This window comes from Gossypium hirsutum, chromosome D02, assembly GCF_007990345.1.
Source record: "Gossypium hirsutum isolate 1008001.06 chromosome D02, Gossypium_hirsutum_v2.1, whole genome shotgun sequence".
Taxonomy (NCBI): Eukaryota; Viridiplantae; Streptophyta; class Magnoliopsida; order Malvales; family Malvaceae; genus Gossypium; species Gossypium hirsutum.
Genome location: NC_053438.1, coordinates 62,674,595 through 62,689,289, shown reverse-complemented (window position 1 = coordinate 62,689,289; position 14,695 = coordinate 62,674,595). Strand labels below are relative to the sequence as shown.

The 14,695-nt window shown below is 32.2% G+C and overlaps 1 protein-coding gene and 1 long non-coding RNA gene across 2 annotated transcripts; one reads left to right on the top strand and one right to left on the bottom strand.

Annotated features, from left to right (window-relative positions):
* The first annotated feature begins 622 nt into the window (after nt 1–622).
* LOC107909603 (uncharacterized) lies at nt 623–3,223 on the top strand. The gene is made up of 2 exons (XR_001687284.2): nt 623–1,289; nt 2,793–3,223. It is a non-coding gene; the product is annotated as an uncharacterized lncRNA (long non-coding RNA).
* Nucleotides 3,224–12,017: 8,794 nt separating this feature from the next.
* LOC107909604 (probable inactive receptor kinase At1g27190) lies at nt 12,018–14,470 on the bottom strand. Its single transcript, XM_041088964.1, has one exon. The coding sequence runs from the start codon at nt 14,136–14,138 to the stop codon at nt 12,303–12,305; it is 1,836 nt and encodes a 611-aa protein (XP_040944898.1). The 5' UTR covers nt 14,139–14,470; the 3' UTR covers nt 12,018–12,302.
* Between the last annotated feature and the right edge of the window lie 225 nt (nt 14,471–14,695).

Below are 14,695 nucleotides of genomic sequence, written 5' to 3'. Positions count from 1 at the left end.
GTTTCAAAGCAATTGTTTAAGAAATATATTTCTCTACTTTATTGCATTTGTTACTAGTTTATATTGGTTTGGTTTGCATTTTAACTTTGTATAAAGCTTTTGAGGGAAAATTTAATATTTTATATTAAAAACACACACACAAAAAAAAAATAAGTACATTAGAGTAATACAATTTATTTTAAATATAAAAAAAAATCGTAATTTTTCTAATCGAGTTGATTTTCGATTGGCTCGTGACACCAACTCAATTAGGTGTTTAAATAATAGTATAAATATTTCTCTACTTTATAGCATTTGTTACTATTTTTTTATTGGTTTATTTTGAATTCAACCCTATTTTTTAATCCTTCATGTATGCTTTATTGATTCACTTGTAATAATGTCATCTCTCAAATACGAATTTACATTCTCTCATTGAAAATATAATATATTTTACCATTACGTCCAAGTATTTAACCATAACATAATATCTTAAGTTAGCAAATGACATATAAAATTAATGATAATATAATTAAATCCCAAGGTATGTGATATAATGACAAGTACGTGATGCTTCAAACCATTAGAGCCGTATATATCAGTTCCAAGGACCAAGTTCCATAACACCAAGGGATTATCTAAAGTATAATACTTTGTTGATGTCGTACGTAAAGGCATGAAGTGTTGGGGTAAATAAGCAGTAGTGCATGAAAATACCCAAACTCAAAGCAAAAGAAGATCATACCCAAGCAAACCCCTCAAAACCAGCTGTTCGTCCCTCCTCCCTTTCACAAAGTAACAGAGAATCGCCAATAGCTCCCACCCCTCTCTATATAAAACAACACCAACCATCAAGTTAAACAAAACATAAAAATAGTACTGCCAAGCCCAAGCTAGCTTACCACATAATCAAAAACAAACAAAAATTCTTGCCTTAACCCACCCTCCCTTTATCTCCTTTTTCCTTCTTTCCTTCTCATATAAACCATATATATAGACACACTGCAATCACCATATCATTTAACGATAATACTCTCCCTTTTCTTTCTTCCTTGTATTCTTTTTCCCTCCTCTATATATGTTCTAGAGAAACTATTATATAGATAATTAAACATGGGGGTTTCTTTGTCGTTTAAAACCTTACTTAGAACACTTATAGTTTTGGGGTTCATCATAGTTGGGACCCTGCAGCAGGAGGGGCAAGTGAAAGACTTGGGTAAAGGGAAGTCGACTTTGGTGCATCAACGGTTGGATCTCAATTACATAAGCAGAAGAAGAGTTCCTAATGGACCGGATCCTATTCATAACAGGTCTGCTTCCTCTTTTCTTTTTCTTTTTAAATAACCATATGTATATATATTAGCTAACAATTAGATTTTGCATGCTTTGCACTATACATGTACTCCTATGTCATGAGGAGAAATTAGATTTTGCATCTTAAGCTTTTTTTCCACCTCGAGCACTTTCTTCCCTTTTTCTTTTCAAATTTGTAGTGGTAGTTGTAATTATAATTAAGGTGTAGATTTTGCATGCTCCCCGTTTTCGTTTCACTTACAAACTTTAATTACGACCAAAAGTATTTTATTTCTAATCTTTTTTATAATTATATATACTTTTTTTTTACTATAATTATTATGTATCATCTGTTTTTCAATTTGGGTGTGTTTTATTTTTCAAAAATAAAAAATAAGAACAAAAACTACAATAAAATTTTGGATATATATACACACTATATTTAAAGGGTTGAGTGAGTTGATATCACTTATTAATTGCGTCTCAATTTAGTTAAGCAATTATCGAAAACTATTTTTTTATAAAACAATAAACATTATTAAGAGGATATTTTTATCATTTTAACTCTGAGATTTCAATCAAAACTATATATTTTTATAAATAGATATGTTGTAATCTAGTATATTTTTCATTTAACTGTTACATTGAGTCCTACATGTGGTCCATCGTGATTTAATCTCCAACATTACCCTCTTACAACTGAAAAAATAAAAGAAAATAAAGCCTGTCTCTTCCTTTATTCCATCTCTTAATCTTTGCTTATCCATAGCTAATTATATATGATTAGCATATTGCATTTACAAAGCCTTATATAATTACTTAATTAAACCTTTTTTATGTCACCTTTCTTTGGTCTTTCTTTCTCTTCTTTTCATTAGTTTGCTATACAACCTCTCTTTTTCTTTTATTTAAGTGTGCGTTGTAGCATTACAAAGCAAAGCAAATCTATAAAACTAAAAGCTGACCATGCTACAATGAAAATTTCCATGTTTCGACCAAACTGCAGTTAATTAATATCTTTCATTTTCCCTTTAATTATTAAAGCAGAGGTGGTAGTTGTTTTTTATTTATGGAAAATCATTTAATATATTATTAGTATCTCATTTCAAAATAACACTCTATCAATGAGTCACAATTTGAGTTTAGATTATGAATTTTTAATGTAGAGTAAGATGCATATAATTAAGTGAGACATGTGACAATTTTTTTAACTCGAATAGCCTTAGTCCCCAAAAAAAATTGTTTATATAATTCTTTTAATTTTTAAAAAATCACGAGTTAGTATAATTGTGAAATTATACTTTGATCCCTTTAAAATTATTTATTTATTTTTAACTCCCTAAAACAATTTCTTAAGTTTGCACCTACTCGGATACGAAGGTATTTAAAAACAACTTTTTACTTATTTAGTTTTTACTAATAAAAACATATCACCAGCTAAAATTATGATATTTAGCAAGTTATATTTGATTTTCTTATTCAATATCTTTATCAGAGATTTCTTTTTCTTTTTTAAATAGGCGAGCTGGCAACTCGAGACGACCTCCAAGACAAGCTTAGGCATCAAAGTATGGGGAAGCTTCGAATCAGCCGAAGTGCTAAAAGATGATGGCCACAAAGCCAGCATATCTGGCATATATCTTGCAAGTAATATTTTGGGAGTGGGACTATAAATATTTGAAATATTTTGAATATCCAATTAAGCCTGCATGCATGTAGGGTTTTTTTTTTTCTTTCTAACAACAGTTATTATACAGTGGGTGATTCTAGGGGAGAGAGAGGAGTAAACATATGGAAGCTCTCACCAAAAGCATCTAGCTAGCAGAGAAAGATATTAAGCATCTATATATCTACCTACCCTTTTGTGTATGTTAAAGAAAATATATTTATTAATTAGTTTTGGTAAAATTATTTGAGAGATCAAATAAAGAGAGAGAGCAAGTTGATATGATCGAAATTGTGCTTTTTAAAATTAATATAGGCTTGGGCAAAATATGAAGATTCTCTTTAAAACATAATTAAGGAAAAAAGAAGCAGCATTTAAAAGAAGAAATAAAAGGAAGAGGTAGGGATTAAGGAACAAGTAAGGGTGGAATATGGTAGTGGAGACATATGTTCCATGGAAGCATGCATGTAGCAAAAGGTCGATCAATTTTGGTATTTGGAATAGGGTTTGGGTTGATTTGTTTTAATCACAATAGTTGCCGAAGAGTTGAGGTTAGATTCTAGAAAAGGTGGGCAGGGGGGGGGGGCATAAGTTCCAAAACTAAAGTGAATCCACCAATTAAAGGTGTTCAGCTCCTAAAAGCAAAAGTTGTTTTACATTTTTGTGTGTTAGTCTTTTTCTGGATTCTTTGGGGACTGTTTTGGTCTTTGGATCCATTATAACCTGTAAGCATATATATTATATCGTGGCCATCAAAGCAAAACTTTGTTTTTTGGGGTAAAACTAATGTATTTTCTACTATGGTTGTATGGTTGATAGAAGTTAATTTTTTCAAATTCGTGATTTTTATTTTCAAAATTTGAATTTGTGTCTCTTTTTTAAGAAAAGCAACATGACATTAACATTATATTTACCATTTGTTGGTATCAAAGGAGATTTATATTCTTTAAAAAAATCAAATGTAAATTTAACTCTTTTATTATTCAATGTCTTATTTTTTGTTGTTTGTGTTGAGAAGAAGCAAAAGCAAAGAAGTGGTCTAAACTCTAAAGAAAGATAGGTTCAAATTTGGGCAATTAGCCAATTACTAAAAAGAGAAAAAGCAAAAGCAGATACAAGCTTTGGACTTGATTCTCAACATCAGGATATCTTGGATTAACATTGTAAGCCTTCTTATTCTAGTATTTAGATTTCATTTTTGAGCATTAATTTCTTATTCATCACTCAATCATTTTGAGCATATAATATATCATTGTAAAGATCTCAGAAATAAAATATAAAAACATAATTTTATAATTTAATTCTCCACATTTACTAATCAAGAATAAAACTTCCAAAGTATACATTTTTGCCGACAGTCAGTAAATGACAATTTCTTTGATATAATAATATATGCGTCCATTATGGCTAGGAAGTGACAACTTCTGCCTACATGCTGAAGGTGTTAAAATTTTTATCAGCTTCTTTGTTGGTTGTTTGGTTAGATGTTTTTATACATATGAAATGATTAAAGGGAACAAGAAGAGTATTAATCTAGACAAGGAAATTTAAATCAAAAACAAAGCTACGATGATCCAAGTGAATTACCACAGTTCTTTTTTACCTTTTCAATTTCTAATTTGTGGATTTAACTCTTTACTGTTGGGATTTTGTGCTCTTAATATAAATTTATATTTTTTTTGACCAAATTGATTAAATAAAATTTCATAATTAAATTATTATCCTTCTATAATTATCTTCAATGGTTTTTGCATGAATAAGCAAATATTGACTCATTGATTACCTAAGATTGAATTAATATTAAATTGCTTCATAGGGATGAATTGTAATGCGGGAAGGCAACTTATATTAATAGATAATCTAAATGATTCATAATATGAGAAATCAAAATTAGCAATTGATTCAAAGGACTATTATGTTGTCTATCAAGTCCAATTGAGAATATATCTTGTCTTGAGTATCGAAGCGAATAACTACCAAAAAGAAAGAAATAGTGTGGTTATGTGTATAGAACTAATATACTTGGATATATTAAAATCCTATGCTCAGATGGTATTAAAACTAAAAGTTGATATGTTGAGTATATAACTTATGCATGACATTGTTTCACTTGCAATAAGGAAATTCATAACTGGATTAAAAAGTAAATGATATTCTCTCACTATTATTGCATGAATTATGAATAAGGAACGTTGTTATGGGCCATTTGTCAAGAACGAATGGTTGTTATTACTATATGTTAGTAATAAATTTTTTTCATCGTGGAAGATGCAATGGTGACAATGAGATAAGATAGAATCATACTGGGTAAACGTTTTTAGCCTAAAGATATTTAAGATGTCTTATAAGGGCAACACACTAATGACAAGATCATTGGACAAAGCATAAATCTAATAACTTGCCCTCGTAATGGTATATAATAGGGAGTTCAACCATGGTACTTTTAGTGGATGGACTCCATGACTAAATAATATTGTAATTAATAGACGAAGAGTAAGAGTTTTGATTACAAATTATTTAAACCCTAATTATATATGTCTGATAAGTCCCTCCGTTAACCCAATACAACCTTGTATAGATTGCACATTAGAATTGATACAATAAACGAATGAAAACAATTAAAGAGAAATAGACTACATGAATTACTATTCGCAGTAAATGCATTTTCTTGAAAAGAACAAGAGATGACTTAGAATTTAATTTAATTTTTTAGATTATTATTTAATTGATTGTAATTAAATAATTGAGTTCAAAGTGAAAATTAAATTAATTAGTGATCACAACTTTACTTAATAAGACAATTAAATTTATTTACTCTTAAATTCTAATAAGCTAAAGTCATCATGATTTTGATGGGATTAGAATTGGATTGAGAAAATGATTTAATTGAATTAATTAGATAAATAATATTTAAGGAATAAAAAAATTAGTTATTAGGTTGGATAACTATATGAGCTTATTTTAACTAAAATTAAAATTAGTTATGTGGTGGGATACCTAATGTGCCGCCCTCCCCTATAGAGAAATTTAGGAAAATTTTATTAAGCTACAAATAAATTCTATTTTTTATGAGTACTCGTGATTGTGAATTTTGGTTTTGATTTCCATAGAGAAAGTGAACTTTCCTCACTAAAGAGTTTTAGTTTTTATTTTGTGTTCGGTTCATGATAAGAGCTTGTTCTATTAGTAATACCAATGGTTTAAGGATAACAAAAAAGATCATCCGGTAGATAGCCAAGATTTGACAAGTCTTCCTTGTTCAGAAACATATGTACTAAATTTGGTAAAATTTATTTCCATAGATCACACAATAAATGTTCAATTTTATGGAAAATTTTGAAATTTCGCTCTGAAACAAAACTCTTTTCATAAACAATTTTTCCTATAGTTATGTCACACCAATGGTTAAAATCTATTTAAAATTCCTGATCTTTATCAATTCAGTTGTCTTTTTAACTTTAAGACCTAATTTGCTAGTAACGTTTATGGATGTGAACAAGTCAAATGCTCTTGTGTCAACCAGAGAACTCTTTCATTTATTTTAGTGTTGATGTTTGCAGACATCAAGCTTTTCTTCTCTTGGCCTCTACTTGCTTAAGCAGAATATGTTGCAAAGTCATGTAGAAAAACTTATCTAACTAATGCAACGAAATTTTACAAAGCTTCTAAAATGAACTTTTTTCATGATGTCTAAATTATTAAATTTGATCAAATAAGTACATGTGTTACGAGGTGAAGAGAGACTAGCACAAAACACAAAGGGCTCTTGTAATACCCCCTTACCTAATCCAATGTCCGGTAATATAGGCGATGTCATATTGATATATATTTACAAATTTATTTTAACAAAAAAAATAACCATTTGAACAATTTGGTTAAACAAATTTATCTTCATTCAACTTATTCAAGGCTTTTAAAATGTTTTATTGTAATGACCCGGTTTCTAGTGGTATTAGAAAATGCAATTTCGGAACCTTGTTTTCATAAACCGAGTTCGTAAATATTAAATAGGGATATTTGCGGAGTTATTTTATAGATGAATTGAAATTTGATTAAGTAATTTAGTCGAAATTGTGGTTAATTAGGGCCCAAGGACTAAATTGTAAAAGTCTAATCACTATAGATTTTTAATTAAATAAAAGCTTGGGGACCTAGATAGCAATTATTATAAGGACCAAAATAATAAACAAACCCAATTCGAATAGTGAATATTGGACTTTGATAACAGTTCTACTAAAAAATTAATTAAGTTTAACTTAAGTTTGATAATGAAATAATTAACTAAATTAAGTAAGATTAATTTAATTAAAAATTGTCATCTTCTCCATTCACCCACCGTTCACCATAGCTAATGTAAAACCCCTTACTCGGTCCTGTCGTCGAACTTAGGCTACAGAGTGCTACAATTAAAGCCGGAATAAAACACATTAAATTAACATCGATTATTTCAAATAAACATGAATTTTCTTCATGATTACATAATTAACATTCAATTTAAAAATGAATCATACAATCATAATCAATTCAATGCATAATTACCAAATATAATTTTGGTCGAGCCTTATGGTATCTTATGTATGCTCTAATATCAACCTAGAATTTAACTAGGACTAATTTGTAACATTTCTAAAAATATAAATTAATTATATCATAAATAAATCCTTCAAATAATCAACCATGTCATAAAAATTCAAATATTATGATATACAATTAATTCGAGTCTTAATCATGCTTACGAAAGCTCTTAAGTTGACCCGAACACAATAAAGATCAAATTGAAACATTTTCAAACGATAAGGGCACTAATGCAAAACAAGGGACCCACGGCTGTGTGCTCAAGTTGTGTATTTCATTGAGGTCATGTGGATCAAATTGCAAAATTTTATCAAAAGTCACACGGTCGTATGGCTAGACCGTGTAACAAACTGAAGTCGTGTGCATAAAAAATGTTTAAATCTACAGTATCCACATGGGCATGTAGTCAGCCCGTGTGAGTTACATGGCCGTGTGCCACTAAAAAATTCCATTTGGTACTTCATACAAATTCAACTCTTAAAGATGACTCAATAATGCATTTCCAACCAGTATAAATCTACTCAAATCATACCAATGCCATGTCAAAACTTAACATATATCAAATCATAAACCAATATGCGACATTTGACACCATAAACATAAAGGTTCACATGAAACTATACAAGTATTCCAAGCATTTCATATTCATTCATACCACTCTTACAAATCTATTAAACCATGCAATACCCAAGCTTATACAATCGAGCCAATCATGCCAAATTACCAACATGGGTCATTCATTTGCCACAAACACATTCACCATATTACTAAATTGCACATTTATATGCATCTTGCCATAACATCAAAATTCTTCATCATCATCAATATACCAAACTTACAAACATTCAAGACAACATAAGTACAAGTTCAACTCTATATACATGTAAAAAAATGCTATGGGAAAATGTGATTTGCAATTTTAAGTGTTTAGTATTACTATATAAAATTGTGGTGGAAGTTATTATTTCAAGCATGACATTAAAACTTTTAAAATATATATTTATTTAGATGATATTAAATAATTGAATATAATGATATATGATAAAATTTAAATAATTTAATATAATAATACATAAAATATAAATTAATCCAAAACTTTAAACTTCTTAAATAATTTCTATAAATAATGGTATTTTGATCATTTCAGTTCAAAACACAAAAGCCAAAAGCACCTAAGTCTCAAGTTTTACGTTTGGGCAATGTTGTTGGAACTGAATCAACTGATCTAATCGGGAATCGATCGGTATATCGATATAGACAAGCGATTGAACCAACCTCTTAGTAAACTACTTGAAACCAAAAACAAAAATCAGGACAAAAATTGATAGTTGAACCAATTTATAAAAAAATTTAATATTTTTTAAAAATTTTATCGTTTATTTAATTATTGTCTATATCGATATAGACACTACTTGAAACCAAAAACAAAAAAACAAAAATCAGGACAAAAATTGATAGTTGAACCAATTTATAAAAAAAAATTAATATTTTTTAAAAATTTTATTGTTTATTTAATTATTGGTGGATGGATTGAACTAGATTGTCTTTGGGTGAAAAAGTAATTTTTTATAAAAAAAATTTATTCCAAAATTGGTTTTGGGTTGAAAAATGCTTTCTTCGAACCTCAAAACAACAAATTTGATCTCTTTTTAGAAGAGTAATTGTTAATTTTTTTTTTTGGTTGAGGTATAAACACAATTACATCACACCAATCTCCCATAACAAAATGCAAAAACCGCATAGATGGAAACTCAACCACAAAATCACAGGCAATCCTGAAAAACAAAATCGTCAGCACAAAGCCCATGAGAAACATCAAAGTTCTCCACAAAACACCACCTCATTCATCCATAAACCGACAGAGCAAGTTATCACCGTTCACCATAATCCCCCATAGTTGCAACCATCTGCCACAATCATCGTCTCCCAAACAAGATTGAAGAAAAAAAAGACCCCAAGACCTCCCTATAGATGATTAGTCTTCATGTCATCAACGATTACAAGTTTGCTTCATCGACTTTAATCACTTTCAGAACCTTGATTATGATTCAACACAAAAGTCTCTTCCCAGATACCACCACCAAACAAGCCGCGCATCACCCTCCACTAACGTAAAACAACCTCACATAATGCCCCAAAATCGATGGAAAAAGCTCAAAACTGAAACCCACCCTTATACGATCCAATGATGACCTTGAATCCACTTAAAACTCCAGTAGAGGAACTCAACAATAACTCCAAATAGAACTCAATCCCAAAGACAACTAAAATAATCATTGCCAAACTATGAACTTCGTAATTAAGGCTTTGAAAATGAGCGATCGATGTAATCACAACATGGTCATTTTAAATTCCAACCCTAAATATTAAAATAACCTAAATCCCTGTAAAAACAAGGTATGAACATCCCCCAAATGTCCAACAAGCCTCAACATAGTGAAATACACAGGAAAAAAAAACCAAAATACAAAGACTCACACACATAATTCTAATTCACCAAAAATTCTCATTTAAATCAATGAATTATTAAAATAGTTGTTGTAGATCTTCTCTATTCGCATGCAACTGTTGAAAGCTCCTATTCCCCTTTTCTTTTACAATTTTTTTCATTAAATAATTTTTAACATTACGAATTTACGAATCAGCATCCAAACAGCTTTCTTCTTCGATTTTTGACACTGACTATCAAATCGAATTGGATCTAAGATATATTTTTCTACTCGTTGATGAGTACTGATCCATTGTATCGATCATTAAATCATCACTTAGAGCTTGCTAGCTGGACTTTTAAAAATATATATTAACAAACTAGTGATTTAAATAAAAACATTTTAATATTTATCGTTTTTGAAATTGAGTAACTAAATATTAATAATTTAATAACTTTGAGTATAGTTTAACGTAAACTCTTTTATTTATTATTCATATCATATTAATTTAATTAATTACAAATAAAAATAATACTTTATTATTTATCACTTATTAATTTAATTAATGATCATATAAATTTTATTATTTATCTTTAAATTAATATGAATTAATTAAATACATAATTATAATTTACACGTAAAATTATCATTTTAACATATAATAATTTTGATTTGACACACGATAATTGATAAAAAAAATTGTCTACAAGCCAATCTAAATTAATCAATCACATAAATAAAAACATCTAGAAATGTTAGATGAATATAATAAAAGTAAAAAAAAATTAACAAAAATACACGAAGAATTGAGACATTTGCAAACAAATATATTTAATTTAATCCACACAAATTTCATATTATTTGATCGGTGTCATGGTCGTCCTTAACTTCAAGTTTTTTTTACCATGAATAAAGGGGGTAGGAGGGACAAGTACCATTTTTGCATCCCAAAACCCATCATTTGTTAGTATCATCTTCTTCTCATCCAATATAGACATGTCCTCATCTTACCCTTATTTCCAGCTTTAGTCTGAGATAGATGGAAATGAAGATGTAGGAAGAGCAAAACTATTTGATTTGATAAAAGCAGCAGCGAATACATTTGTGTTTGTCAGAAGTAACATTAGTGAGGTAGCAGCAGCACTCACCCACCCAACCAAAAACAAAGTTTTGACTGCATTCACGCATAAGCTGAGATAAATAAAAGGAATTGAAAATCTCAAAGGCACAATGGAAGAGATAAAAGCTCCTTAGGCATTGGGAGTGGGGTCCGAGGGGGCACGTGGTTTTGTATTCCAAGGACACAAGCTCTGCTCCAAAATTCAGAAACCGAAACACCGTGAAATGAAAGATTAGCCATCAAATTCACATCTTAAAAACTAAACCCCACATGCCCTGCACCAGCTTTGGTTCGATAAAGCACCAGCATTACATGGTCCCATCTCCCAACCTAAAAAAAAAAAGCGGAGACCTCTCTCTATTAACATTACCAAACAAAGATAATAAAGGTGAAGATAATGTTGACCATCCCATCCCGACTGTAGTTATGATCATCACGAGAACTATGTGTTATTCATCTAACTTTCGGGGATTAAATGAAACTCATCAATCTTTTCTGCATTCAAAAAGCCTTTTGGTGGTGGTGGACTTCCTTTCTTATGAGTTGATTGATGATCAACTATTTGTCTTTGGGTATAATAATATATTACAATATTTATTTTATTGTAATTAGAAGCTTGACGTCATCAAATATTCTTCTTTTTTGAGACAAAGATCACTGCTTGTATTTAATTTATATTGGCCTGCGTATTTTATGTTATGGAACGCCTCTCGCCACCATGACGTTACGTTGACCCAAATCTTTCGAAACTTCCTCGCAACAAATACTGAAATTTTCCTTTGAAAAAATATTATTCATGAATCACTTCACTTTTACGAGTTAAGGAGAAAATGCCGAAGAAATATGCATTGCAACATGCTGTAACCTGAGTTACTGTAATTATCCACCCTATGAAAAAATGGAACTTAAAGCTCGCAGGAATTCAAATGGCTGAATTAATTACGCATTACGAGAATGATAAAAGAAATTTTTTTCAACTGCAATGAAGCTAGTGATCACTACAGTGCGTGATGATGCTTCATGTAATTTACAGAATTCTCCAACAAAGTACCATTTAAACAAGGAATCCTGTTCAAGCGGAAATCATACCAATTGCAGAAAATGCCTTTAAAAAGAAGATACCATACACCAATGCAGATATATATGCCCAAATCTCAAAACCACAAAGTAGAAGATAAAAATATTCAGTTCTTTCAGCTGCTGCTTATGCATCTCATTCCCCCCAAACAAGGGTTCGCTCCTAATTATCATGTTCTTGTTGTTTCCCAAAGATCAATGGAAATTCATCATACTGTTCCAAGGCACCATGTTTCTCACCCATGATCTTCAGCGATTCATATACCTGGTACATAGAAGGTCTGTCCTTTGGCCTAGGCACCACACAAGTACAAGCAACTCTCAGAAACTGCATAATTTCATCATCGCACCCTTTTCCTAACAATGCTTTATCAACAGCATCCTTGCTTCGACCAGTGCTGAACAATTGATTAACCCAGTCCACCAAATTCCCCTTAAACCCTTCCTCTGCATTGCTAACTCCGATCGGCTTTTGACCTGTAACCAGTTCCAACAACACTACCCCAAAACTAAAAACATCCCCTTTCAAGGAAGCAACCATGGTACTAGAATACTCAGGAGCCACATATCCAAACTCCCCTAAATCCCCATTCATAAATGAACTGTCATTCGAATCACGAGACCCCATCAATCTTGCTAGACCAAAATCAGCTATTCGAGCATCGAAATCATCATCAAGAAGCACGACATTGGAACTAAAATACTGATGAACATACGGCGGTTGGCATCCATGGTGAAGCCAAGCTAAGCCTCTAGCAACACCAACGCCAATCTTAAGCCTAGTTGACCAATCCAAAACCTCAAACTTCCCATTCCCAAAACCAATAAGATTTCCTCCATGCAACTGAGAATACAATGTCCCATTAGGCATATGCTTATAAACTAAAAGCCTCTCTTCTTCCACAACACAATACCCTAAGAGCGGAACCAAATTTGGATGCCTAAGTTGTCCTAACCTATTCATTTCTGACCTAAACTGTTTCTCACTAAGCTTACAAGTGCTTAACCTCTTAATCGCCAAGGCAGAGCCGTCCGGCAACACCGCCATGTAGGAAACTCCAGTCCTGGTCGAAATAACTGCGTTCTCCGCATCGAAATTGTTCGTTGCCACCATTAAATCCGCCAATTTAATCTTGTTTATTGGCTTTTGGAATAACGATACTTGAGCAAGCCTATGAGATTTCAGCAGTTCAATCCAACTACTACCATCTTGGACCTCCACATCGTAACTTTTCTTTCTTTTTTCGCCTGCGCCGGCTCGGAGAAAGAACCACCACCAAATGGCGAAACCGACGATTAACGGAACTGCGGCGCCAGTCACACCAGCTATTATGATAATTCCCAGATTTTTAGCGTTCAATCCACCGCATTTTGATAAGGGTTTCCCACAAAGTCCATGGTTACCATCAAAACCATCTTCCCCGAATCTGGCTAGATCAGAGGGGATGGAGCCAGACAAGTCGTTACCGGCAACGGAAAACCGTTTAAGGCGGTCCAACCGAGCTAGCTCGTAAGGGATCGAACCAGACAATTTGTTATCCGATAAAACGAGGTCGTTTAGGAACTTACAGTCTACAATCTGAAGAGGGATGGAACCAGAGAAAAGGTTACCAGAGAGATCGAGATGAACGAGATAAGGAAGCCAAGAGCATATATCGCTAGGAATGGGACCGGAGAGAGAGTTGTTAGAAAGATCTAGAATCTGGAGGCTCCGACAGTACTTCAAAGAGTCCGGTAGCTGACCCGACAGCTTCATGGAAGGGAGGTGGAGGCTAATGATTCGGTTTTCCTTCTCATTCCAGCACGAAACGCCGGTGAGCTGGCAAACGGAGGTGGATGAGCGGTTGCTGAAGCTCCAGGTGGAAAGAGGGGAGTCGGCGCCGGTAAGGGAGTTTTTCAGTCCTTCAAGACAGGCGATGTCATCTTCGATGGCGAAAGAGAGCAAGAAATTAAAGAGCAAAAGCGAGGATGTCGCCAAAATAAGAATGTTCTTCTTCATGGCTGAGCTGCCGGCGCCGCTTGATGCTCTGCGTTAGAGTTAGGGTTTCTGTTTTCCCTTGTTTACAGAGATGAGAGATGGCGGTTAGAAGAGGAAACAAAATGGAGGAAGAGGAAGATGAGGGAAATAGGCAGCTGACATTTGACTGTTTGGAGACAAAGAAAGAGAGAGGAAAAAAAGGGAAAAGAAAGGAGTAGCTAAGCTCAAATCAGCTCAGCTGCTGCTGCTGCTGCTGTTGTTGTTTTAGCTTTTTTGACTGCCAGTTGAAATTTTCATGTTCGACTTTGTCTTTTCCTATTTTAGTAGCCTTTTTCTTGTTGTCTTATAAATTAATTATAATGATACTCTACTTAAGACTGTTGTATATAGATTTAGATTTAGCTATAAAGCGGCACCGTATTGCATGGGGAAGTAGATCAACATCAAGATTTGTTTTGTAAATGCGAAGGTGATTGAGAGGGATGGGGTCTTATTCTGAGACAAATAACATGCTGCCAAGTTTTGGGTCAAGTGTGGGCCCATAACCCTATATCAACTTTCGGTCATCAAATGTGGGT

What these genes read in the sequence shown, in the direction of transcription:
- LOC107909604 (XM_041088964.1), bottom strand. Translation starts at nt 14,138, where the DNA reads ATGAAGAAGAACATTCTTATTTTGGCGACATCCTCGCTTTTGCTCTTT.